General features: G+C 39.6%; 1 protein-coding gene across 9 annotated transcripts in view; it reads right to left on the minus strand.

Moving 5' to 3' along the window:
- Positions 1-26823, minus strand: part of exoc6b (exocyst complex component 6B) — a 107715-nt gene that overhangs the window by 21201 nt on the left and 59691 nt on the right. For 7 of the 9 annotated variants that reach the window (XM_079810764.1, XM_079810771.1, XM_079810772.1 and 4 more), the window contains 6 exons: positions 20010-20121; positions 16058-16192; positions 15741-15920; positions 14254-14283; positions 7547-7688; positions 4634-4707 (listed from right to left, as the gene is read on the minus strand). In XM_079810764.1, the coding sequence (XP_079666890.1) occupies positions 4634-4707; positions 7547-7688; positions 14254-14283; positions 15741-15920; positions 16058-16192; positions 20010-20121 (673 nt within the window). The remainder of the gene's footprint in view (positions 1-4633; positions 4708-7546; positions 7689-14253; positions 14284-15740; positions 15921-16057; positions 16193-20009; positions 20122-26823) is intronic. The other 2 variants (XM_079810769.1, XM_079810765.1) reach the window with 1 other exon arrangement.

Below are 26823 nucleotides of genomic sequence, written 5' to 3' on the forward strand. Positions count from 1 at the left end.
GGAATTTATAAAGGATTATGTGACCGTGAAGAATAGAGTAAATTTTACATTTGACATATATTACAACATAAACCAGCTATTTTAAATTGTAATATTTCACAATATTGCTGTTTTTATTGAACTTATCAAATAAATGCAGCTTTGGTGAGAATAAGACTTTCAAAAACACTTTGAAAAAAGACCCCAAACTTTTGAACGGTGAGATTAAGAGACTACTTTCAAAAACAATAAAAAAATCTTAATATTTCCCAACTTTTGACCGGTACTTAAAGGTACACTATGTATATTACTACGCGATCTAGCGGTTAATAAGCAAAACTGCATGCATCTTACGGAAGAACATTGTAGCCAGAGCTACTTCTCTCGGTTTACGTATATAACGAGACACACAGGAACTGGGCCAGTTCGCAGAGGTTGGCATCCTACTCAGAATATAGGCGTACTGTTGTGATTCAGGATAAACCAAAAACACACTTTTGAAGATGGATTCATTATATAAAAGTTGTACATTTTTTACAAAAAAGTTAAATAGTGTACCTTTAAAAAAAACGTTAAAAAGTTTTAGAAGAAAAAAAAAAATGTCTCATTTTGTTACGAGAAGTCTTTATAACTGAGGGAACATTCTCCAGATTCCCTGACTCTCTAGAGGAGTTTGCTGACTGAGAACTGGGAGCAAGCAGCAAATTTTATTAAACCGCAGTGAACTCCTTTCAGGGTGGGGTAGGGGGTGTTCAAGTTTCTGGCCCACCAACATGTCCCCGCCTTGCACCCTGTTGCCGGAACAACATTTTTTCACTATGGGTCACTAGCGGACTCTGAGTTTGTTTAGCGATTACCAAACACACACACACACAAAAACAAAGGAACTCCAAAATAACCCTGAGGAGTATTAAATCCTCGGATGGTGCCAGAACATTATACAGATTACTTTTCAATCATTCGTTTCTGTGCAAGCATCAAATCACACTTAAACCAACATAACCAACTTTGACAGCAAAATTTCACCCCAGAACACAGAGTTAATCACAATCACAGTAGAAAAGAGTACAAGGGCATAGAGGTAAAAGAGGTTAAAGAAATCAGACACAGCTGCAGTTGGCTAGCTAGAATCATATGGACACTAAGAAGGTGCCCATAAGGTTCAGAAGGATGCAAGCACAAGTCTCTAGTGGTGTCACTGGTGTTAGGCTTTCACCGCCAAGGACTAAGAGAAAGGAATGGAAGGGGTTAGAGAGGGGAAAAGCATTTTACATTGAATCCTTTTAACAACGTTCCAGGAATTCTAGGATAATGCCTGTGGGCAGGCCACAGGAATGCTTAGCAGCCTCATGGTTCCTAAAGTAAAGTTCCTAAATGTAGACTAAATTTGCAATGAATATGAATGCAGAATAACAATATCGAAATTTAATGTGATATAGAATTAGAATATAGAATGAACTGAAATTTAACTCATTTTTACCTGGAAACATTTTTTTTTGTAAAGGCAATCTTCGAATGTCAACATGAAAAAGTCTTGTTTGAAAGATTTGTAAAAACAAAACAGATTTAAGTTTGAAGGTTATTCGGACATAGAATTAACTGACACACAGAAGAATAAATACATATTCAAAGAGACAGTCAGACAAAAACCATATGTAATTAACCATCAAATTAATCAAATTTAGCCAAACTCTATTTAGACCACCCCCTCATATACTAAAACAGTTCTGTAAGGCCATCAGGGCCTCCGCATCAACCAAACCCTGGCTGCTGGCTCTTTCCACCCCCACCCCCTTAGGAATTTGGGAAGGCAGAAGATCCAGCGCAAGAGTTGAGGCATGCGGCAACCCCGAAAACGTGCACTGCTGGGGGGCCAGCTTCGCCACAGAGGCCAGCAGGCCTCCCACACCAAGGCCAGCCAAGGGTTCCCATCGCCACAAACCCTCCCTAATATAATCTGCTAATATAAGACTCCTAAATATAGAACTGCAGCCTGGAGCATACCATTTATAATAATGCCTACTTCTGATTCCTGACTGTCCAATTTTTATCTGTTGTTTTTTTTTTTGTCTTGTAAAATCTTGTATTCCAGTCTTTTTTAGCCGGTTTTACAAGTCAAACACAGAAAAGTTCTATCTCTGTCTTTTGTCTTTCTTTTCACATATTCTTCATATTTTGAAACGTCATTTACAGGAAGGCCACTTACACACAGTGTTTGAGATTGACAACCGATTGTGTCTGAAGTTGCTTAAGTCCAGTTCTTATCTTCTCAACATTAAACTGAAGAGTTATCTTCCTCTCAGACCACAAAACCATTATTTTCACTTGTATAATAATGTGTATGAATGTAGCCAAGCATTCTTCATGCTATATGTACATTCATTTTGCATATAAAAGGTGAACTCGCTCTGGAAATGACACCTGCCGTGACACCTTAAAATTTCAGGTAGTTATTTTGGTTGAAGAATTGTAACCAAACAACTATATTTAGCACTCCAAACAGCACTGTCAACTATATCTCCCCGCTATGTGAATGTAGCTGAAAAGTACAGATTAATACAATAATGATTGAGAAGGTCTGAGAATTAAGTCGTTCGTCACGTCATCCTCCATCCATCCTCTTATTCCTCTCTGTCTAAAGCGCTTTGAAGCAGAATTTGGATATCCTTCTTTTCTTTTTGTATTCTTGTCTTTTCAGATAGGAGAGTGAATCCAGGTTCCAGCCTCTCACCAAAACCCCTCCCAGGGCTTCCGGACCTTTTCGTTGTCTATCTCCATAAGGATTGACCCGCAGCCCCATCCCAGGACCCGGGAGACCGGGACACAAACGGGCCCTTCAGGTTGATTTATCGGGCGTATTCAGGGCCAGGCACGCAGGGGGACAGAACAGTTCTGACGTCTCTGATCACCAGAACAACCCCTTTAAAGCCACCTCTTGAGAGAAGACTGCACCTCTACCGACTTCGGATGCTTTTGAAATTATACTAACAATAACGGTATTAATAATGAAAGATATCTTTGTAGAGAGTCATGCATCATGACAGCTCAAAAGCAAAACATGACATTAAAAAAAGCAAAATGGCTATTTTGTTCATTCTTTTCTTCAGCATCCTCTTTTCTCCTCTCTTAAAAAAAACAACAAAGCAAAACCACACAAGCGCCTTCATGGTGAAGTCAGGTTTAAAAAAACGGAAAAAAAAAACTAAATGGAAAACAAGTGGCACTGCATCATGATGGCAGGCGGGACAAAACGGAATTGTTTTAGTGGAAGAAAGAGCTATCCGTCACTGTCTGTCAGCTCATTCATCCAGTACTCCCTGAGCATCCAGCCCATCCGTCATCCCCTCTCAGTCCGTGACACCCGCCCAGGTTGGCCACTTCGGCAACAAGGGAGGGGGTCCCAAATATGGACCCTTATACCCCCACTATTATTGTTTCCCATCCTCTCCAGATCTCAGAATTCACAAACACACATACGCTACATACTTCTTAACGGCCTTTTTTTCAAAACTTAAGAACTTATTTAGCTAACTTCAGTTAGATGCACAAACACTAACTCGATCGCTTAGCTGTTGTTTGCAGAATGCAAGACATGGAAGACCTGCCACGCAGGACTTTTCATAAAAAGCCACAATGTTACAAAATAACAACCTTCAACATAAAGAATATTCCAAGCTTTTGTTTGTAGCTTGTTCATGTTGAATTTAAAGAGACACGTAATATATGTTATGTAATGTACAAGAAAATCAATGGGGAATAAGTGTTTCTAATTTTTTTACTGCCCTACATGCAGTAACTAGACCAATATGGTTTTAGGGTGAATTTTGTAGTTACGGCAATCAGACCATAGTTGAGCCAACCCATAAACATAAGAGATCTAGTCATAACTCTGTAAAGTTGCAATGTTTTGCTGGAAAAGGATTGTAAACACCCTCAATCAGAATTTAATTGGATCATTCCTGAATCAGAATTGAATTGTGAGGTGCTTACAGGTAGCCACAACATACAGGCACATGCTCTGGGTCTGAACTTGAAGTATGCATGTTAACTGCTAGCCTACATCTCGGACAACATAATATTGAACGTTCAAATTAACTGCAGTAACAAAATCGACTCTGTGCAACCAAAATGTCCTCCAAAAACAATAATTGGGATGAAAGAATAATGCCTTGGACTTTTGCCTTTCTGATTGCAAAATCACCTTGATGTTCTTCTCAGTGTGTTTCAGTTTGTGTTTTTCAAGCCAGAGGCCAACGTTTCCTATCAGCGACTCCAGTTCCGCAATGTTCAAGTGTGCAGAGGTGCAAATGGGATAAGATGACCCGTAAAGAACCATCTAAAAAATCTTACTTTAAACCAGGAGGAGATCTTGAGGCCACCTCGGTACCACAATGGTAAATACAAAGGTGAATATCAAGTCGGGCCTTGAGACCACAGATATGAATACAAACACACACAGACTCACACATTGGAGGAAAGAAACCTTCAAACAAAACTAAGGCTAGCGTGGAGGTTTAGGGGGTTGGGTTTGACAGTAGAGGGGAAAATAAGAGAAAGAAGGGGGGGATGTTGAGGGGTAAACAGGAGAAAACAGAAGAAAGGGGAAAGAAGAATGAAAGAAAAGAAAAAGGAGTGGAAAAAAACAAAGACTTACTTGTCTCAAGTCGATGAAGGCGAGCAGCAGAGTGTCCCCCTGGAAGCCAGGCACCGGGCCGGCCCTGGCAAACCCTGTGGGAAAGAGAGAGGGATAAAGAGAGCAGGGAATTCGCCATGGAGCGGGAGATTGGCAGACGGATGACAGCCGGGACAAGGGGAGGACAGGGGGAGGTTCAGTGGGGGCGGGGGAGGTGAAATGGAAGGGGGCTTTGAAGGTTTTGGGGGTGCTAGCAGAGGGGGTGGAGGGTTAGTTGGGTGGTTCAGAGCAGAGTCATGTCTCTAGGTCTGCCACCGGCTTTGTGCGGCCCATTCGAGGAAAAAAAAAAAAATCATCAAACTCTCATTAATTCTCCCCAACGTTGATCTGACAAGCCAGATAGAGGGGCTGTGGGGATGAGGGGGCTGCTTTTACCCCGTAACCTGAAGCCTGACGCCGTTTCCCATGAGGCCGCTCTCCCAGACCAGTGGCGTGGTACTTAGCGAAGGGGCCGACAACACTTGTGAAAAGCCAATGGGCTGGGGGTGTGTGGGGAGTGCAAGAGTTGTAGAGGTTTCTGAGGGCCATTGGACCTTTCTGTGCCTTTGGACGGGAACCCGTAAACAAGCAGCTTCGCCATTCTGAAAAACGGAACATTTGACACGCGGAGACAAAACAAGCTGGGGCAAGAAGAAATCCCTTTCACCTTGTGATGCTGCGTGCCTTTCTTGCCTCTCACGCAAATTACACGCCTGCCATCTTTATTTCTGACCCCCGCAAACGCTGAGCCAGCGACTGCTTACCCCCGCGCTTTTGTTGCCGAGACTCTGTCGATTTTGCGAACTTCCCCACTCGCCTTTTTACAGGAGAGAGACCTGCGACAAAAACGGCATGGTTTACGTGACGCGTGTCAGAGCACATCTCATCAAGATTCAAGAACAGGGACCTCTAGGCTTTCACCTAACTGCCACATACCAGCATAAAGCCCTGTTAGTGACTACGCTAAGAAAACTCTCGAGGGATAAGCAAGGAAATTCTGTCAAGACCTTTATGCTCCCCAAAACCAACTGAACTGAACAGGAAGCAACTCTTGACACCCTCTCCCTTTGAATGTCCCATCGCTCGCTCCTGGTGTTGTACAGGAGGCACAGCAGACACGAGAGAGGCCAATCTCAGCTTAACAGAGCCTCTTGCGGGCTCGAGATAATAATGCAGTGGTATGATGACCGATAACCTTTAATTGAGAAAAGTGATTAGGAAGCATTCTAGTCTATAATATGTCCAACTGTACCCGGAAGTACCTACTATTGTTAAATGAAACCCTGCTAAGACTGGAGAAAACGCTTTATATATTCTTGTTAGACCCCTTTCTCAACTTAGAATGCTAAAACTGCCTTATACCTCCCTCGATAATATGGGTAACATATTATATAACACCCCCTCCATTTAGGGGTACCGCAGCTTGTCACTGGTGCACTACACTCTACACTCACAATGGGCAGTTTTGTCCTTACTAACACCTTAAAGGTTTAAAGTAGTACTTTAAGGGAAAATATTATTACTCCAAGGTACTAATGTGCATGTTTTAGGCATGGCCGCAGGAACTAGGTGTGCTGAGGGTGCTGCAGCCCCCCCTGCACACAGCTGTTTCACTACTTTGGAATTTAAAATGACATACATTTTTGTTTTTCAACATGTTTTTAATTTTCCACCTTTATTCATAAAATTACTCTAAAGATGATCTAGTTTTTATATGTTGTTGAATATGGTTTTATGACTAATATTGGCTTTTTCAAATGCCGATCTTGTATGCCGATCTTGAGTGATATAACTACATTGGTTGAGCAAGCCTATGCATGTTCATGCAGACATTGGTGAAAAACTAAATATAGAGATTAAAGCATTCATCTGCATTAGGGGCTCACACAGAATGCGTTTTTCTATTCCATTATAATACTGTGCTACTTTTCGGACATGTTTAACCGCTGCGCTCGCGTCTCGCATCTTTTGCAGTCTCCAGCATAACACAGCGTTCGAAAACGAGACCTTTCGTTTTTTCCCCATTTCACTGCCCGTGTCATGCATTTTTGCTTTTTTTTGCATTCAGTTTCTGCTTTCCGTGTGAACCGGCCCTAACTCCTGAGCACCAAACTACATTTGAGTATTATAAGGCAAGGTGCAGTTTTTTTTTTTGCTGCCGCTGTGTAGTGAAATATGCAGTCCATATTAACATTTATTTAATCATGAGTTCTGAGCGTTCTCACATAACTGTCCTCATTTATTTGTATGTTCATATCTCCCTCCCTCTCTGTCCCACAGTGCAGACACGTGCAAACTGTTCATAGAACGAACCACGAACGCATCGTCTGTGCATTCAAGTGGTTACATCTTTAAGAAGTTATTTTAGTTTTGTATTATTTCCTAAGACCTAACCTTGAAACTTCCAAAAAATGTAAACTCAAATGTAAAGGTTGCATACGGTGTGACTGATGTGACCGTTTTATGACTGGGGTCCTTTTTTCTCTCTGTCTGTGATAGCGATAGCGTGCGCTGGCTGAGGATCACGGGAAATCTATTAACCATACGGGGTTAGGCGCTCAAAGGCAGTTTTAGCTGTGGTTACACGCAAATCCTTGAGGCGAGATGGGCCAAGCAAAAAATCTCAAATACTAGGTACATACTATATATACACAGTACATAGAATATGCATAATCTTCTCTTCTCACCTTTTACTCTAACTTTCAGCTCAGTGTTTCAGAACATCACATGAGTGCCAAATAAGTTAGTTACAGTGGACACAGCATTGTGGCATAATTAAAAGTCTCAAGTGCGATTCAGGAAATTTTAAATTGGGCCACACCAGGATGAAGCACAATCACGCAATCAGGTTTAAGGAGGCTTATGAATGGTCACTGAGCTTTTGCTCAAACTTACTTTCGCACTCTTTGACGTCCACGTTGAACTGCTGCAGGGCTCCCATAGACACTTGCCTGACATCAGCCTCCAACAGAAGCAGCAGCAGGGAGGTGGAAAGGTGTTTACAGGCTGACATGCATGCCGTCTGAGCCACCTTACCCTAGAGAAAAAGGACAGATGAGTGAGAAAAACAAAAAAATGTGAGGTTCACCTACTGATTATCTTTCACACAGTATAACCCTCTTCAGTAGGTGGTAAAACTATGGACATTTATTTGAATTGTTTACATGTTTCTCCCCTCGTTTTTATCCCTGTCCAACTGAATATCATCTGACACTACTGTCATTCTCTCAATTGTCAGATTATGCTGCCTTCTCATCTCTAAAAGAACAAGAAACATTTTTCATATTGTATTTACAACCTCAAAAGTGAATGCTTACATGCAATCTCGCAAACATAAAGAGCGGAGCTTAGCAGCACTCTGGTGTATATTTATGCCGGGAAAACCACAGTGCTGTTTAAACATCAACACACGTTCACCGTCACACACGCAGATACACACACAATTCAAGCTCCAAGCCGAAAACCTCAAATATGCCCTTGTCTGCCGTCCAGCGCCTTCCTGACAATCAGGCTAATACTTCAGGGGAGATCCAAAGCTATTAATATGACACTAAACCTGAAAGAAAACAGCAGACTGGAGGACCAAGAGTCTATGCAGGATTTTTATCTGATGGGGTCAAAAAATAAAAACAAAACACCATTATACAAGAGGACTTCCTGCACATTGGAAAAACTTGGGCAATAAATCTAGTGAAATGAGGGATGCATACACAGTAAATCCATATAAGAGAGAATGAGAGGTCTGTCCATGTGAGATGGGTAGCGAATGGAAGGAAAAACAGAAAGCAAGACAATGCCCTCTTTGCTTCAGAGTCATCTCATCCTTTCCTCCTCTTCCTCTGTTTCTCTCCATCTCCCATGGAAATCCCACAGTAGACATTTCATAAATTATAAGCCAATAGCATGAACTAACTAACAAATGTTCAGGTTTGGTCTCTGACAGCTTAAAACCCTTAAAGACTGTAGTGGGGACAAGAGGACTTTTAAATGGATTTTTCAAATTTAATAAAATAAAATAAATAAATACAAATCTAAAAATAAATTTAATTATATAAAACCTAGACCAATTCTCAACTAACTGCACATTTCTGAGCCACATCTATACAACTATTCCAAGGTTGTTCATTACATAAACTATGGACACTTTTCACTAAGTGACATGTTTTGCAATATTTCGTTACAAAATGAATGGCACTTGGCTATATATTAAGATATCTAATGCAATTACTTCTAGAGTTTTAATAAGTTTTAAATACCTTTCAGGGTCACTGTACGTTGTGAGCACAAGAGCTAACTTGCAGAAACACAGGTTGTTCGACATAAGGTTGTTCTTACAGAATCAGAGGGCAAGGACTGGGGAGGGTTGGCGTCACCATAACATCAGTTGGCCATATGGCTGTGACCTTCACATAGCCAAAAGCTTCTTTGTACACAGTCATATTAAGTATAAAGTACACACAAACACCTGACCGACAAAGCCCTGAATGATTCAGGTCAGGTGGGGTCAACAGGAAAAGCTTTCCCCTCCTCTCTCACTCCAAAAAAGAGGATGGAGGAGTGTGATTGTGTTCTGTGTGGGGTCAGGCCCCATGTGAAATTGCTATAATCCATCTCCACCAGCTTCCGAAATACCTATGGTCGTATGTGTTAATCTACAGTTGACATAGATATAATGAGTAGAAAACTGTTTTGAGCGTTCAATGTGACTCTTAAATAACGTAGCACAACTATACATATGCACACACATTGCAGTCATATTCAGTCCGCCACTAATCAGGCTGAAGCACTAACTAGGTGATTATAGATGATTAGAGTGCATGCACTGCACTGCAGTGATTAAAAAATAAACACACTTGTTTTCCGGACTCCTGTCTCTGTATGTTTAATAGCCATAATAAATCACAGAGGCCAAAGTAGTAAGGGCTGTTTCTGTTCCTCTTGGTGGAATGAAGACGCGGTACGGGTACCTGTCTCCTACTGGGGACATTCTAATCACTCACAAGTCATTTGTTCTGATTGGAGTGAGGCGTTTATAAATGTGGTGAAATTTTTTTCATAAGCAAGGATTGCAATCTGGGCAGGGGTGAATAGATTCTCTATTTCTTTATATTGATATATCTGTATTAATTTATACGTGCATTCATATTTCTGCTGTTCAATTGAAGAAGCATAAAAATGATATTGATCATTTAGTTTTTAACCAAAGGAACTCATAGCACTACATTTTACAATAATAATACAAGAAAACAAGTAGTGCTACCATACCAAATTTCAACTGAGATCTCTAAAGAAGAGTGGAAACACTCACTGACAGGTTTGGTCTCTTGTTTTTAATGTTTAAATGTTTATACAATATTTGCTTTTAATGACTCTTCAGTTTTAATTAACCAATCACAAAATGAGAAGTATGATATATTGGGAAGAAAAATAGACTTAACTTGGTTAAGGTATTAAAATGATAAAATTATTTAGCAAGAAAGACAATCTCCAGCATCTCGTGGAATATGGGTTTTACAGTATTAATACATAGGGGGAAAAAGGACAACAGAAAATATAGCATACATTGAATGTAATCAGTTATTCATATTTTACAGCAGCTATTCTCCTGGGTATTTACTCACTAAACTCTGCGCATGTTGTGCTTAAGTTCTTTCCAATCCTCCTTAAATTCTTCTCAATGTTGAGCTTCATTGGAAGACCTGCATGACTCATCACAATTCAGGTTTATAATTTTTGCAAAGTTTTCAGAAAACCAAGGCCACTTGAAGACTTCAGAATGCGGAGCAAGAAAACGTATTAACCAGCATAAAGCCCTTATTCTCATTCGTGGTGTGTTTGGGATCATTATCATGTTAGAAAATACATATTTGGTCTCCAAACAGATCTTCCATACTTGGCTACATTGTGTTCAGCAGGATTCCCAAGTAGTGTTCCAATTTTCCCAGCAAGTCCCAGCAACTTTGTATATTCTTCCAACACCTGCTGCAGACATGATCCCAATAGCATTATGTTTCCCCTGCCGTGCGCCATGCATGCATTTGGTATTAAAACACTCTAGTAGTCTCCTACGACAATACCTGACACCATACAATGCTAGGATGTTACATTTTGACTTGTCGGACTGCAGAACACGGCTCCAATTTGTCAAATATAAGGTGTTTTTTTTCAATTGATAAAACTAATAAATGTTTTATTTACTGTTACACAACCTCTCAATCCAGCCTCTTGTAGCTGTTGACTTAAAGTTTAAGATGAAATTCGGAGGTTCCTCACAATTGCACGTCTTTAGAAGCTGTTTTGAGGTGGTCCTACATTTAGGTGATTTTCATCCTTCACACAGCACTTTATATTCTGCATGGTAGTGGTCTTACTTGCTTTGAAATAATCCTGTAGACATTGTGACCATTCACAACCAGCACGAGCAACATCCAAAAACTATTGACCATATTTAACCATTTTAACAATTTCCTCCTTGGTTGCAGAGGACAGCTCCTTCCATTCGGCCATTTTCACTAAAACAAAATCAATAGTTGTATGGTTGAATCCAGGCTTCAACCATACATGTATCAATCTGAACAGATTAGCTACTTTCAACACTTAAACGCTGTAGCTTTCGTTCAAAGATATGCATGTTTAAGGTCTGATTTAAACAGTTCTGCTTCATATGGCACACCCCTCTCACAGTAGCACATTTGTTTTAAAGTTCAGGGCAGTGGGATGTTAACAATTAGCTCAGGGGCTCGAAAATCAAAAAAGGGAAGAAAGTAGAAAAGGCTGAAATGAGTGAACGGTTAGACGCCGCTTGCACTCCTCCTCTCCAGTCTCCAGTTAATTAAACAAAGGCTCATCAAAGCCCTCATTAAAAGCTACTCAACAGCAATTGGCTGTCAAAATAAACAGAACACACGGTACAGTGAGACAGAAAGAGAAAAAATAATAAAGCAAGAAAGAGAGATAAAGAGGAGGAGGAATACAAGAACAAGGGGTTCTGGACACTAGGCCAAGGATAGATTTCATAATAATAATAGTATGTTTGAAACGTCACAACACTTCTACAAACAACCCCAACACGCACCACATGCGGAGGACCCCTGAGAAAACTCAGCATGGAGTGTGTAGGCTCTCTCAATGCGCTCATATTTCAAACGTGTCCGCTTATTTATGCAACACACACCGATCCCTGTTTGTAAAAACAACGAATGTACACTCGCGACATCCTAACGAGAAGCAGAGACTATTGTTTGAGGAAAAACGATGCCTGTCTGTGCTGATTACGCTATGTTCGGAGGAAGGGTGATAATATGTGTCGAACTTCCCGACACCATGCTGCACTGTTCCAGCATTTCACAAACACAAAGGGAAAACAAAGACAGCAGCCAATGAGTTTGGAGCTCAAAGCAGGTTAAGTAAATAATGACAAATAGTGTTCCCCTTACAAGGTGCTTGATGATATTGATATGGAAGGCCTTTCTGTTACCTCAGGGTATCCACAGCTACAGTACAGAGGGCCAGGAAGCAAATCAGAAATCCAACAAATATTTTAACACCTTGCTTTGGAAATGAATAAAAGAGCTGTTGTAAAGGTTTTAATCAAAGCCAGGTAAAATGTTCACAAAAATGGACGATACTGTGTGCGATCAAAATTTTAACAGCAGTTGTGGCTCCCACTTTTTGGAAGGCTTTTCAAAGATTACCAGCTTGATTAAATCCCCTCATTTACACAATTATTTGTAAATGCAAATGTTGGAATACAGCATTAAAAATGCTGGATCGACACACTAAATGATAATTACATTTCCAAAATTTGCATTAAAAAAAAAAATCTGAGGTGGATAAATGGTTTATTCTGTATGAAGAAATTAGATTTTGTTTACCTGAAAGATGAGATGGAAAGAATGCTTTATACAAAAAGTTTTTGCGATTTTTAAAATGAAAATGTATAATTTAAATCAAATTAAATTCAGAATGAAACTTAGATGGAAAAACACAAAATGATAGTGATTTGCAGCAACAAAGAAATCATACACTAATGTTCAAAAGTTTGTGGTAAGATTTAAAAAAAAAATTATTTTTAAGAGAAGTTTTCTATGCTCATTTATAAACAGTCATATTATTAAATATTGTTACAATTTAAAATAACTTTTCTATTTTAATATATTTAACATTTTAATTTAATCCTGTTATGGCAAAGCTGAATTTTCAGCAGCCATTAATCCACTCTTCAGTGTCACATGATCTTTCAGAAATCATTCTAATAGTCTGATTTGGTGCTCAAGAAATATTTATTATTATTATTATTATCAATGATGATATTGATAACAGTTGTGCTGCCTAATATTGTGTGGAAACCGTGATACATTTTTTCAGGATTCTTTAATGAATAGAATGCTGCAAAGAACAGCATTTATTTGAAATAAAAATCTTTGGTTGCATTATAAAAGTCTTTAGTGTCACTTTTGATCAATTTAATGTGTCCTTGCACAATAAAAGTATTAATTTCTTCTTCTTCTTCTTCTTCAAAAAAAAAACTTACTGATTCCAAACTTTTGAACGGTAGCGCAAGTCGCTGATATTCAATGTTGGTGATGTAAGGCAACACGAGCAATGGCAACAATTGATGATGCAATGAAGCTCAACAGCGACTACAAATGGGAGAGCATCATACTTTCAATCTGCAACATTCAAGACTTTGAAACAAAACCACTTCCAAATTAAATAAACCCCAACAGTACTAGCAGATAGGGAGGACGTCTATGTTGTGGCTGCATCAGACACTACAAGATAAAGCTCCTCATATGAGCGGCCACATTTTCAGAGCATTTTGCCAGCATGAGCTCAATAATGACAAGTTAATGCAGCAGAGACACATTGAACATTAAGCTTGCACACAAAAGTTTTATGGATCAGACAGCAAAAACACTCAAAATGTCTGCCGAAGGATGTCAGTCTGCGAACAGACCACCATGTAGAAACAGAATGTTATGGCACAAAAAAGGCTCCACAATCCAAAAGTGCCCTGCCAATCATTCAGTTCCATCAAGAAAACCACCGAAAACCACCAACTTCAGGAAAGAGTTGACATCATGATATTACAAAAGTGTGCGTTTTTGGCTCAACCCTTTTGTAAAACCACAATGTTAAGCCAAGATCTCTTTCCAGGGACTCTGACAGGATCCTGACTGGTACCTGTCGTTCTCTCTGTTCTTAAGCATATACGAGTGGGCCTTGTGTGTTTAATACAGGCCTTAACATACTTGCCACAGTAAATCGCCATCACATGATGCTTTAAGTTGTCAGTACACAGTTTTATACAAACATCTACTGTCGCACTTTAAGAGACTTGTTTACTTTGCATATAAATCTACGCAAGTTAACATTATCGGTGCAGGGTATGGTAAAAGTCTACAAACAAATACAAGGGACAAAAAAACACTACTGTCACAGTTTCAGACGCCTCATTTTTTGTTCCATAACAAGCATAAAAAATGCATCCAAACATATATGAGTGGGTCAGATGAACACCAAGGCAGCATGCGGAAGTACTGTGACGAGAAATGGCCAAGGTTATGGCTGAAGTTAGACCACACTGCAAACATACTCACCGGTAGCGTGGCGTGCTCTATAGAATTGCCCTACAGAAGATAGATAAAGACAAAATTTAGGTCAAAGGTTGAGTTTATGACTCCCCCTGGGTTCAAATGTGAAGTCGGTCAACCGCACTCTCCCGTATCAACTTGGCCGAATGGTTTACGATCGACACTGAAAGTCCCTCTGAGTGTCAAAGATGGTTTGTGGTCGGGTGAGAGAGGCAGAGCAAGCGAGTGTGACTGATGGGACTGTGGCTTTGGAGTCATTATCAGAGTTTTTGGCTATGAAGTTGATGGCAGGGTCGCTTCCACACACACAAACGGTCAGTTCTTGACCTTTCCTGAAAACCATCAGGAGTGTGAAGCAGGGACATGGTGAGGTTGCACAGATGGGGCTGAGTGAATCAGGATGCACTATGTTCACATGCAGAGCTGGAATGTGCAAACACAATAATATAAGCAACATATCTGCAAGAGAACAGGATCGTTTGACTGTACATCTGTGGTTCGCTATGTGTAGCTGGAGAAAGTGAGACATTCAGCCTGACCGTAACCCGACCTGGGGTCGTACAAACATTGCCCCCTGTTGGTGAAATTCAGCCAACAATGTGAGGGCTGTTTTGCAGTGGGCTGAAAGGGTCGTACTTCTCTGTTACTGAAAGCTTAGAAAAAGGGCAGTCAGGAATTTAAGAGATTACAGGAGCGCAGGAAGCAGCATTACTGCCACCAGCCCTGGATCAGAGACAATCCCAGCCAGTCATGCCGACACGGAAAGGTGTTTGGTTGAGGCCCGTAGGAGGGAAAGCTCTTAAATTCTTTGATTGTCAGAAATCCCTCATGACAGGGGTCAGGGCCGGGCTGTGCCAGTGCTAGACTTCCTTCACTAAAGCTGAGACCTAAGGTCACGCCACACAATCTCTTTAACTCCATGTCAGCTGAGCCACACAGCCCAGAACACTCCAATCCTCTTACTTGCTGCGACCCTACTTAGCTTTCTGTTAAAGTTCAAGTGTACTGCGAGTACAATCTTCTTTAAAGTGATTGAGTAAAATAGGGTAGATCACTGCAAGCTCAGTCAGAGCATGCTAGGTACAAGGATGGATTATGTCCCAGCCCAATAGGGCCTTAAATTATTATTAATTTATTGATGTATTTAAAGCTGATGCAAATAAGCAACAGAGAATCGCAGTGCGTGTCTGAGAGCTGCTTGCAAAAAAAGAAACTGCCTTGCCGTCACTGCGATAAGTGAAATTCCATGTTGAAATTGCAGAATTTAAAGCCACTATTATAAGATTGAATAACATCTTAACCCCCTGAAAACTTCTTTAAGTTCTTGTATTGCACACTCTCTAAAACAAGCTGCTTTACGCCCATCCTTTCCAAGTTTCCAAGTTGAGTTTAAGATGGTGCCCAGGATCCTCACAGAACCATAAACTCTCCTTGGCTAGGTACAAATAATATGCAATTATCTTAAGAATAAAAAATGTGGACGAAATACTCACAGGCAGGTGAGTGAACACTGCAAAGGTGCTACAGAGGAAAGCAATGAGGTCACTCAGGTAGTCACTGGCCTGTCCGCCTCCTTGTGCTGCCGTCCAATCATAATCAGCCAGCTGCAGAAACTGGTCAATCTTTTGATTCAGGTTAGTGTAGATCTCTTCTTCAGCAGCATGCCTTGCATCCTATAGAAAGAAACGCAAATAATGGCAGAGAATGGTTAGAGAATCCTAACCAGGAACAACATGCAAGTTAAAAATGCTAGATGATTCATACAATCCATTGGACGAAGGGAATGACACCACAAGCTACAGATTCCTACCTTGAAGGTTGAGGTTCCATAGAGTTTGGTGGCATTAATGGTGTCAGGAGGCACTTTGGTTATGTTGGAGATGAACTCTTCTAGGTAGTGACAGGACTGCTCCAGATGAGTGGTGTTGATGATGATCTGAACCAACTTTGGGAATCAAATGTGATTCAAATTAAGACTAATCCATGTTTGACTGATACAGCGCAATTAGTTACTTGCGTAAAAATGTTTGTTTTATAACTACCAGACTGAGAACTACGCTGAAAAAAGGTGAATGATTTACTTGGAAAGAATTTCACTCAGAAATTGCTAGTAAATTTCACAAAGAAATTACAAAGAAATGGCAAGTAACTCGATGTGAAATTTTGAAGTAGAAAGACTGAAATAGAATTTTCTTGTGAAACCTATTCCAATAATCTTTGTTTTATAGAGGGTATGCATTGATGTCATTTTCCCGCCGGGACATGCCCCCTCAGCCGGAGTGGCAAAACATCCTGCAACATGACAGGCTTTAGCAGGGGAAATTACGAAAACAGGAGTTAAACAAATTATTATCTGCTTAAATAAAAGGCAGTTGGACTCAACAGTGATCTTTACTACTCAACAAAGAACCAGTGGCCCGTGGACATTGACATGTGGCCAGGAATCAGGTTTCCTAACATTTTTATGTTCCTGATTTCAATGCCGGGGAAATACATAAAGCAAAGCCTGTGAACGCTGTATCTGCTAGACAACACTATAAATACAAAATAGGTGCATCTAAATCCAGATGACCACTTATATCATTGTTATATATGGTCATTTCACTCAGCCCTAAAACTTGTTAAAGCATTAACGCCAGGTTCACACATACTCCATTTGCAGTGTGTATGCAGAACGTGTTGCAGTTTGTTTGCTTTTCCATTTGCAAAAATCCATATGTTTACTGTGAATCACAGTAGAGTTTAATTATATGCATTTATAATAAACACATTCATTCATTCACTCACTCATTTACTCATTTATGGTAAAATTGCTAAATGTTTGTGTCAATCCATGTTTATTTTTATGTGAAAAATGTCACTTTAATTCAGCGCGTGCAGCGCAGCAGTCGCTCCTGGAATGCATTGCCTGACAGCATCCATATGCAGTGTGAGCGCTCTAACCTGTTAACAAGGGCTCGGAAAAAAATATGCACTGCATACGCACTGCAAAAGGAGTATGTGTAAACCTGGAGTATGGCATTATAGACATAACATTATGACTTTCTGTAAAGGTGCTTGGAAACAAAGTGTACTGAGAAGCTCTAAAAAAATTAATTAAATGAAATACAAAACTCAAGTTGAACAGCAATGCTGCCACTCAGTAGGTGTAACCGCAGTGACATCATGTGCATACCCTCCATTTACATCCTCCAAAAAAAAACATTGTACAGTGTACATTACCGTTTTAAAAGTTTAGGTAAGTACCTTTTTTTGGGGAAGGAAATTGAAAAAAAATTTCAGCAAAGATGCATTAAATGTATCATTAGTGACAAATGAAATTTGAAGATTATTCTAATCAAGGATCATGTAACACGACTTGATTTGAGTAATGGCTGCTGAAAATTCAGCTTTGCCATTACAGCAATAAATTACTTGTATTATAAATGACAAATTAATTATATTAATATATATTAAAAAGTTTTCAAGATATTACTGTTTTTACTGTATTTTTTTGTTAAAATAAATGCAGCGTTGGTGAGCTTAAGAGACTCCTTTCAAAAACGTCCAAACTTTTGAGTGGTATCACTTTGTAAACAATTTAAACAGTTACATTGATATATTAAAATTTTTACATCAAAGAGCTTTTTTCTTTTAGTAATAATGCAACTTTTTCATCTGAACTTTGTAAAATCGCATATAGTCATCAAAAAGAAAAGCAGTGTTTGGGGAAAAGATTATAGAGGTATAAGTAATAACTAGCAAAAACACCAAGTGGGAGTAATTCTAAAGGGGAAAGGGTACAAAGAGGAAGCCAAGGGTATGGTTAAAGGGACAGAGAGGGTTTGTCTGTGGGAAGCAGACCTGGAGCTGCTCTACGTTCAGTTAGCTGGTCTGTGGTGCAGAGTTCGAGGTCCACAGGCAGGGCAGGGCTGTCAGCAGCAAGGCGCTGATGCACATTGGTGCTAATTGAGCCCAGACCTTTAGCTTGGACCCTCTCTTCCCTCCCTCTCTCCAGTCATGGTGCACCGCGCAGGGAGGGAAGCCTGATGCAGAGCCCCGGTCACACTTCCGCACCTCCACCAGATCCGGGGTAGGAGAGGGGGAGGAAGGAGCTTGATATCTGATCGTGTGTGTGTGTGTGTGTGTGTGTGTGTGTGTGTGTGTGTGTGTGTGTGTGTGTGTGTGTGTGTGTGTGTGTGTGTGTGTGTGTGATGTACGTACGTAATTGGTAATAGTAAGACTAGACTTTGACTACCTGAAACCAATAATAAAGCCTTTGCTTTTTCAAAATACAACACTGAATGTCTTTCTTTCTTACTCTGCTATTCTTTCATCATTTTCTCATCAGTGGCACTGATCTGAACAGAACACATCTGGATTTGAGGTGTTATACACAGACCTGACTGCAAGCAGAATCAGCAGATCAGAGAAACTAACCACATTTGAGTGACAAATACTTGGAGAGTAAAGCAGGGATGGAGTGAGAGCAAAGTGGGGGGAAAAAAATGACATGCTACCAGCCAGTGGCAGGTAATTTTATCTGCCTGTCCCTGTAGCGAACAATCCATCTCAGATTGGGCTTTGACATGAAATGGTGCTTAGATATAACAAAGAAATAATGCTAATAATGAAAAGCTGCTGATTCGGATCGTCATTGTAGTTGGTCTTATTTGTGAGCGTTTCTTTTCAGGCAGTCAATAGTCTGGATAAGAGAATAACATGCTATAGCTTGCAAAGAGTAAAATGTAATGCTTCTATTTAGTAGTAGTAGTAGTCGTCGTAGTAGTAGTAGTACTACTACTTTATTGATCCCAGTTGGGAAATTAAAGAGATTTTATATATATATATCCAGGGCTCGACATTAACAAGTGGATTTTTTGAAGGGGCAAGTGAAAAATAATTTTACTTGCCCGACGGACAAGTGTCCTGGTTAAAACGTCAAAACAAAAAATAACTAGGGAATCACCAAAGTGCAATAATGATTCTGCATTCAGTTAGTGTAAGTGGAGATCGATAGTGGATAATAATATAAAACGAACTGACAAGGTTGGGCTGTTGAGGCTCGCGCAGCCTCTCGAGGAGAAAATCGAAAACAAATGAGCACCACTCATACAAAGAAACTCCGTTAACATACACGGTTAAAATTGTGTAGTTTTTATATTTATAACATATGATACAGTTAAGCAACATTACACTAACAAGAGTGTTGTTTTCCTGAATACCATCACGACTGAAAATGACACTGATTTAATTTCCATAAACATGAAATATATATATATATCTATCTCAGGACTCGACATTAAGCCTGTTCACACGCTTGTCCTTCGGATTTTATATTATTATTATTTATATTATTATTTATATTATATTATTATTATTTTTATTTTATATTATTTTTTATTATATATATATATATATATATATATATATATATATATATATATATATATATATATATATATATATATATATATATATATATATATATATATATATATATATATATGGTATGCACCAAAACTTTACAGTTGTTTCCCATCCTGAGTGAGAGAGGAATGGTACTAAAGGGGTCTATTTACAAGACGTGGAGAGTGATATAATCTTATCATTCAAGAATAGATTTCCAGTACGGTCTAGCATCTTGAAAACAAAGAGTTCAGACAGAGACTCTCTGTTGAGGTTCGATTGATACAGAGACAGCAAAGGACATCAATGAAGAACAACATGGATGTGTGCAAATAAACACAGACACAAATGGAAGAAAAATTAAAGAAGCTCACCTCTGCCAGTCCTACGTTTTTCTTCTTGATGGCATACTGTAGACAGTGGCTAAGGGTTCGTGTGAGCAAGAGATTTGTAGATTTACGGATCATATCATCAATTTCTGTGGAGCTGAACATGAAAATTCATCTAATTAGGAATACAATTATAAGTGCATATTTATGTCTATAATGCAAATCCATTATCACATTTTCAGGATTGGAGGGACAATGTAGACAAAGTGGACCAGTGTGTACCAAGTGTAACATTATGGGGTTGTGTCTTGCCCCACCAACACCATACCTTATATCCTTTTTTTTTTATATATATGATACACAATATCTTACTTTTTTTCTTAAGTACCTGAAACATGTCTAAAGTGCATATGGAACTTAAATTACATACACTACTGTTCAAAAGTTTGGGGTCAGTAGGGATTTTTTTAATCAGCAAGAATGCAAATTGATCAGGAAACTAAGTAAAGACATTGTTTTACTGTTACAGAAGTTTTCCCATTTCAAATAAACGCTGTTCTTTAGAAATTTGTAATTATAAAACAATCCCAAAAAAATGTCTCACTTTTCCCACAAAACGATAGGAAATTAACAAAATAAGCATATTAAAATGACTTCTAAAGGACCATGTAATGGCTGGTGAAAATTCGGCTTTGAAATCAGAAAATTACACTTAACAGTACATTAAAATAGAAAATAGGCATTTTAAATTTGTAATAATATAATTTTTTCCTGTATTTTTATCAAATGAATGTAGCCTTGGTGAGCATAAGAGACCTCTTTCACCGGAAGTGACAGTGAAAACGCAGCACATCTGCTTTTGGCCCGACAGTGGAAACGCGGCTATTGAACTCTTGTGTAGCAGTGTGAACGATTTTCTTTCTTACCCAACATAAGGAGCGCAAAATCACAAGCAAGATGTTTGTGAGTGTCCTATGTGCTCTAATCTCAGCCTTGTGCTCCACTCCACCTCCTCTGAGAGAGAAAAGGCACAATATGGAACCAAATAGATGCAAGACACACATGAACACTCACAGACATGGGCGGGATTTAAAACCACTCATCAGGGCCCAATAACACCCTCTGGGTTTCAGTAACGCATGTTCCAAAAACCAGAGAACAACCACACAGAGATATTACGGTTTAAATCAACATGAGGGAAAAAGGGGGATATCACTTTTCTTTATTCTTCTTTTCAACGATGGGGGTGGGGAGGAGTAAAGGGGCTAATTTTGTCAGCCAGTGGCCCTGTGCTCGTTAGTACGGCTGCAGCTGCATCTACCTCCACTTCCCCCACAGACTGGTTCGCAAATAATTAAAAAGAGAGTAAAAAGAAAGGGACAATGCGTCTCAAACGTGTCCATCAATATAAGCCGAGGCCCAGGGTGCAATAGTTTTCCCCCCCGATCTGGGCAACAAACGCATTCCTGCAAATTACTAAATCGTCTCTCATTGTGCTGAGAAAAGCAGAGGAGGAATTTGAAAAACGTTCGTCTTCTCAGCGGGGGAAAAAACTCTGAGCTCTCTCCGCTGACTTGGCAAACAGGAGAGCTGAACGGAGCAGAGCGATGGAGGACAAAAAAAAAAGGGAGAAAAGGAGGTGCTATTCAACCACAAGATGATAAGAAGTTGCTTACAGACCAACATACAGATTATAATATTAGCATCAGATTGTGTAGCTGCAAAAGCATGGATATTTTTAGTGTTGGTTCTGTTTGAATTATTTTCACATTTCAGCAAAAGGCAAGTTAGGTTACATTCATCAGTTTACGGATGTTGAATAGCATAAAACAGCTCTGATCCAGAACATTACAATATGGAAAGGTTCCTAATATAGTGTTGAACCTCAACTAGAGAAAGGTCTGGCTTAAAATTGAGGACTGAAAGCAAGGCATTGGTCTTTTGTGACGATCTGGAAACTGACAGTGTCTGGATGAATCCAAAGGCCTCTGGCTATTCCTCATTTTAAGAGGGAGGGGGCTGCAATACAGAAAGAGAAATTGTAGTCTGATTAAACACAGACGTTTTACTGGCATTTACGTTTGATTTATTCATCCATTCAACTCTCTCACTTATTCAGTGAAAATTAGGGTGGGGGTTTGGTCTGATAAACAATGATCTGAGAGAAACAGATGAGAAGGGAACCAACGGAGACTGAAAATGTCCAATTAACTTCATTGGAAAAAGAGAAACTAAACAGAAGAAGAACGCAAGACAGATACGGCTCCCATCGGTTAGCACAGAACGTATGTTTATTAGCTATTCAACCATCACAAAGAGTAACGTTACGGCTAGGTTTAACTCAAGGGTAACTTCAGGTTAATAAGGTAAATGCGCATTTGTAAAGCGGCTCTCAAGAGGGAGGTCTTTTTTTGTTTGCCGGACATGCATTGGGGGAGTCACATGCATTCCTGACGTCTGGTCTCCAGGCACCTGCACATGGACTTGAGCCCCTTACCTCCCCCTCTGACCACATCTCATCTCAATATTAGTGGAGGGAGACCACAAGGACTAATTGCCTCCGGTGGACTAGTCTGGGTAATATGCAGAGTTGTTCCTTTGCTCCTTTGGTGTGCCAATCAAAGGTTTTCGTTACCAATAGCAACAGGCTTTTTTTTCTCTACACCCTACCATAAATACATACACTACACACATACCCAGCATCCTGACCCCGCCATCTAAGACCTCTGGTTGAACGCCATCTGGCCGCCTCTTGCCCTCTTACTCAATCGCACTTGTGCTAATAGGGATCCATTTATATAAATGTGTCAAATACGAAAAGATCCAGCGAGTCGAGCCATTATTTGACAGTATTCGAAAATTAGCTGTGTGTATGGGGGATTTTGGCTTGATCTGGAGCCCTTGGACCCCACACGCCGAGGCACGGACTCCTGCGAGCGCAGCCAAAAGAGGTCAAATGTTTATTGTTGAATTTTAACTGACATTTGAGCGTGGGGACCGGCCACGTTCTTAAAACCACATAGGACATGACTGGTGGATGTGAGGAGGCAGTGAGTAGCCAAAGTCTTGACAGGGGTCCCAATAAAAGTGAGACAGCTTTCTCTGCCAAGGAACATACATACAGTATTATATGTGACACAGACACCTTTAAAACACAATACAAATGCTAAATCCAAAAATGCTCCTTTTTGAGTACTATTCCCACAGTGTTTAAAAGCCAATGTTTGGATTTTACCACTAAGTAAGGGATCATTATACAAAAATATTTGACTGGAGAATGCCAAAACTGATCAGACATTCTAGAGAACCGTGTAATAAATTATTCTTGATTATGTTCTGTATATTTTTCCATCTAATTCAAGGGTGTATCATTTATAACCGAGGACCAGATTGGACAAAATTATGCCTTACTGTGTGCAGGCAAGCTTACGGAACTTAGTGATTTACTAATTTCACTTACCAGTGTGAATAACTGTAGATTAACTAATTACATGAAATTAGTAATTAGGAGATTTAACCAAACAATTAATATTGACAAGAAAAAGAGAATACCACTGCTCTTGGCTGAATAACGCTATACTTAATAACCTATTTCTGATTATTAACAAAAATTGAACATAACTCCTAATTACTTCTAATATTTTTACTTGTACATGCCTATAATCATAAACTTACATTTAGATTACATTCAAACATTGTGCCAATGCTGTACATAATTAAAAGAAAGGTTCTACCACTTTCCGATGCAAGTTTTAACATGCAACACAACAAATAAAGTTAATCTGCTCTGCTGTACTAAAAATAGAATAATACCACTAAACATAGAATAACACTAAGGGCTCGTTTGGAGCGTTTGTTTTGGAACCTGGCACGTTTTCTCCCTTAGTTCGATTCGTTAAGGCATATATGAACACGGCAATCACGCTTGGATCCGCACCAAAACAATCACTCAATCGTGGTCTCGGCCCGATTGAAAACAAACTCTGCAGTGATTTGGTTGAGGTGAGAAAGCAATCCGACCCAACAGACCAACGAACCAAGCGGTATGTTTCATAATTTCATAATTTATAACTGGAAATACAAATACAGTATATAAATATAATTAAACATATATAATTTATCATTCAGAGCGGGAATCAAGGCGACATTCATATAAGTGTTTGTACGTGTGTCAACCATAGACTGTAAAAAAAAAAGATGGACGACGCGCCATTCACGCTCTTCCATTGACCTAAGTGAAGCCGCCAGTGTTTAAATATGGCGCTGACATCTTGGGTCTTGAGTCTGCACAGTAGCAACTTTGAGCCTGAGTCTGCAGTAGTGAGCGCGAAGTTGAGCCGCGATAAAAAGGTCCCGCCCACACTCCTGCCTAATCAATAACTTTTTGTGAAATAAACAGTTATGGAAATGTGTAGATTTTAAAGTTAAAGCTCCAATCTAATATATATATATATACAGTGAGGAAAATAAGTATTTGAACACCCTGCTATTTTGCAAGTTCTCCCACTTAGGAATCATGGAGGGGTCTGAAATTGTCATCGTAGGTGCATGTCCACTGTGAGAGAAATAATCTAAAAAAAAAGAATCCAGAAATCACAATGCATGATTTTTTAACTATTTATTTGTATGATACAGCTGCAAATAAGTATTTGAACACCTGAGAAAATCTAATATTTGGTACAGTCGCCTTTGTTTGCAATTACAGAGGTCAAACGTTTCCTGTAGTTTTTCACCAGGTTTGCACACACTGCAGGAGGGATTTTGGCCCACTCCTGCATACAGACCTTCTCCAGATCAGTCAGGTTTCTGGCCTGCCACTGAGGGAAGGAGGTTGTTCCCCAAAATCTCGCAATACATGGCCCCGGTCATCCTCTCCTTAATACAGTGCAGTCGCCCTGTCCCATGTGATGTGCAGAAAACCACCCCCAAAGCATGATGCTACCACCTCCATGCTTCACAGTAGGGATGGTGTTCTTGGGATGGTACTCATCATTCTTCTTCCTCCAAACACGTTTAGTGGAATTATGACCAAAAAGTTCTATTTTGGTCTCATCTGACCACATGACTTTCTCCCATGACTCCTCTGGATCATCCAGATGGTCATTGGCAAACTTCAGACGGGCCTGGACATGCACTGGCTTTAGCAGGGGACCTTGCGTGCGCTGCAGGATTTTAATCCATGACGGCGTAGTGTGATACTAATAGTTTTCTTTGAGACTGTGGTCCCAGCTCTCTTCAGGTCATTGACCAGGTCCTGCCGTGTAGTTCTGGGCTGATCCCTCACCTTCCTCATGATCATTGATGCCCCACGAGGTGAGATCTTGCATGGTGCCCCAGACCGAGGAGGATTGACCATCATCTTGAACTTCTTCCATTTTCTAATAATTGCGCCAAAAGTTGTTGCCTTCTCACCAAGCTGCTTGCCTATTGTCCTGTAGCCCATCCCAGCCTTGTGCAGGTCTACAATTTTATCCCTGATGTCCTTACACAGCTCTCTGGTCTTGGCCATTGTGGAGAGGTTGGAGTCTGTTTGATTGAGTGTGTGGACAGGTGTCTTTTATACAGGTAACGAGTGGACGAGTGTTCAAACAGGTGCAGTTAATACAGGTAATGAGTGGAGAACAGGAGGGCTTCTTAAAGAAAAACTAACAGGTCTGTGAGAGCAGAATTCCTGGTTGGTAGGTGATCAAATACTTATGTCATGCAATAAAATGCAAATTAATTATTTAAAAATCATACAATGTGATTTTCTGGATTTTTTAGATTCCGTCTCTCACAGTTGAAGTGTACCTATGATAAAAATGACAGACCTCTACATGCTTTGTAAATAGGAAAACCGGCAAAATCGGCAGTGTATCAAATACTTGTTCTCCCCACTGTATATATATATATATATATATATATATATATATATAGCATCAAATAACTAACTAAAACCAAACTTATTTAAAGAACTAACACTTGATCTAACATCAGCGTAATAAAAACAGCCTAAAATGACAAAGCATCGTTGGAAAAAATTTATTTGAAGTGTAATTTGATTGTTTAGTTTGTCATTGTCCTATAACATTTCATGGAGAGGACGGCGTTTATGACCTATACTGCATCCAGTCACTTGGGGGCGATCAAAACGCTTTGGCTCTCAACAGATACAGATAAAAGTCGCATTAAAACCGCAGAGCAAACTTGTCAATCCATCTTGACGCAGAGGAACAAAAACAGGTTAACTCAATAAGAGGACAGTTTTACTCGTATGTGACTTGCATAAACACATTTGGTAGGCTTTGAAATGTTTCTTTATGAAAGCGACATTGAAGAAGAAGAAGAAAATGCAACATTGTAACAAATTAAGTCCCTGTTTCGTAACTAAGCAAACAATCTACAGGTCTGAAAACACCCTAAAATAGAATAATAATAATAATATATGAGAATAATACTCATATAATTAATAGAGGCAAATGTTTTTAGCATATTTTTTCTCTTAAATCATCCTGCAGGCAGGAATGGACTAGGCCAAATACTTTGACACCTCTGACATAAACCAAGCAGTTACCCTCAATGTCCAGAGCAGCTACATTCTCTACAGGATCTGGACAGTCTAGAAGAATTTAGCATGCACAGACTCCATCAGACAGGAAAAGGGTATTATTGCTCATTTAAAGTCATTCTTGCAGTGATTGTAGAATGTATCTCCAAAAACAATACTTTCACAGCACAGGTAGTCCTGGACAGGCAATCATTGCTTGAAATTAAGCCAATGAGCCGGGAAATACATTCACTTAAGTCTTTTCTACTGTTATAATGGGCATCTTCTATTGGACCACTACACAAGCGACACTGTTAAGAGTGTCTGGTTGGC

This window comes from Gobio gobio, assembly GCF_949357685.1.
Source record: "Gobio gobio genome assembly, chromosome: 2".
NCBI lineage: Eukaryota > Metazoa > Chordata > Actinopteri > Cypriniformes > Gobionidae > Gobio > Gobio gobio.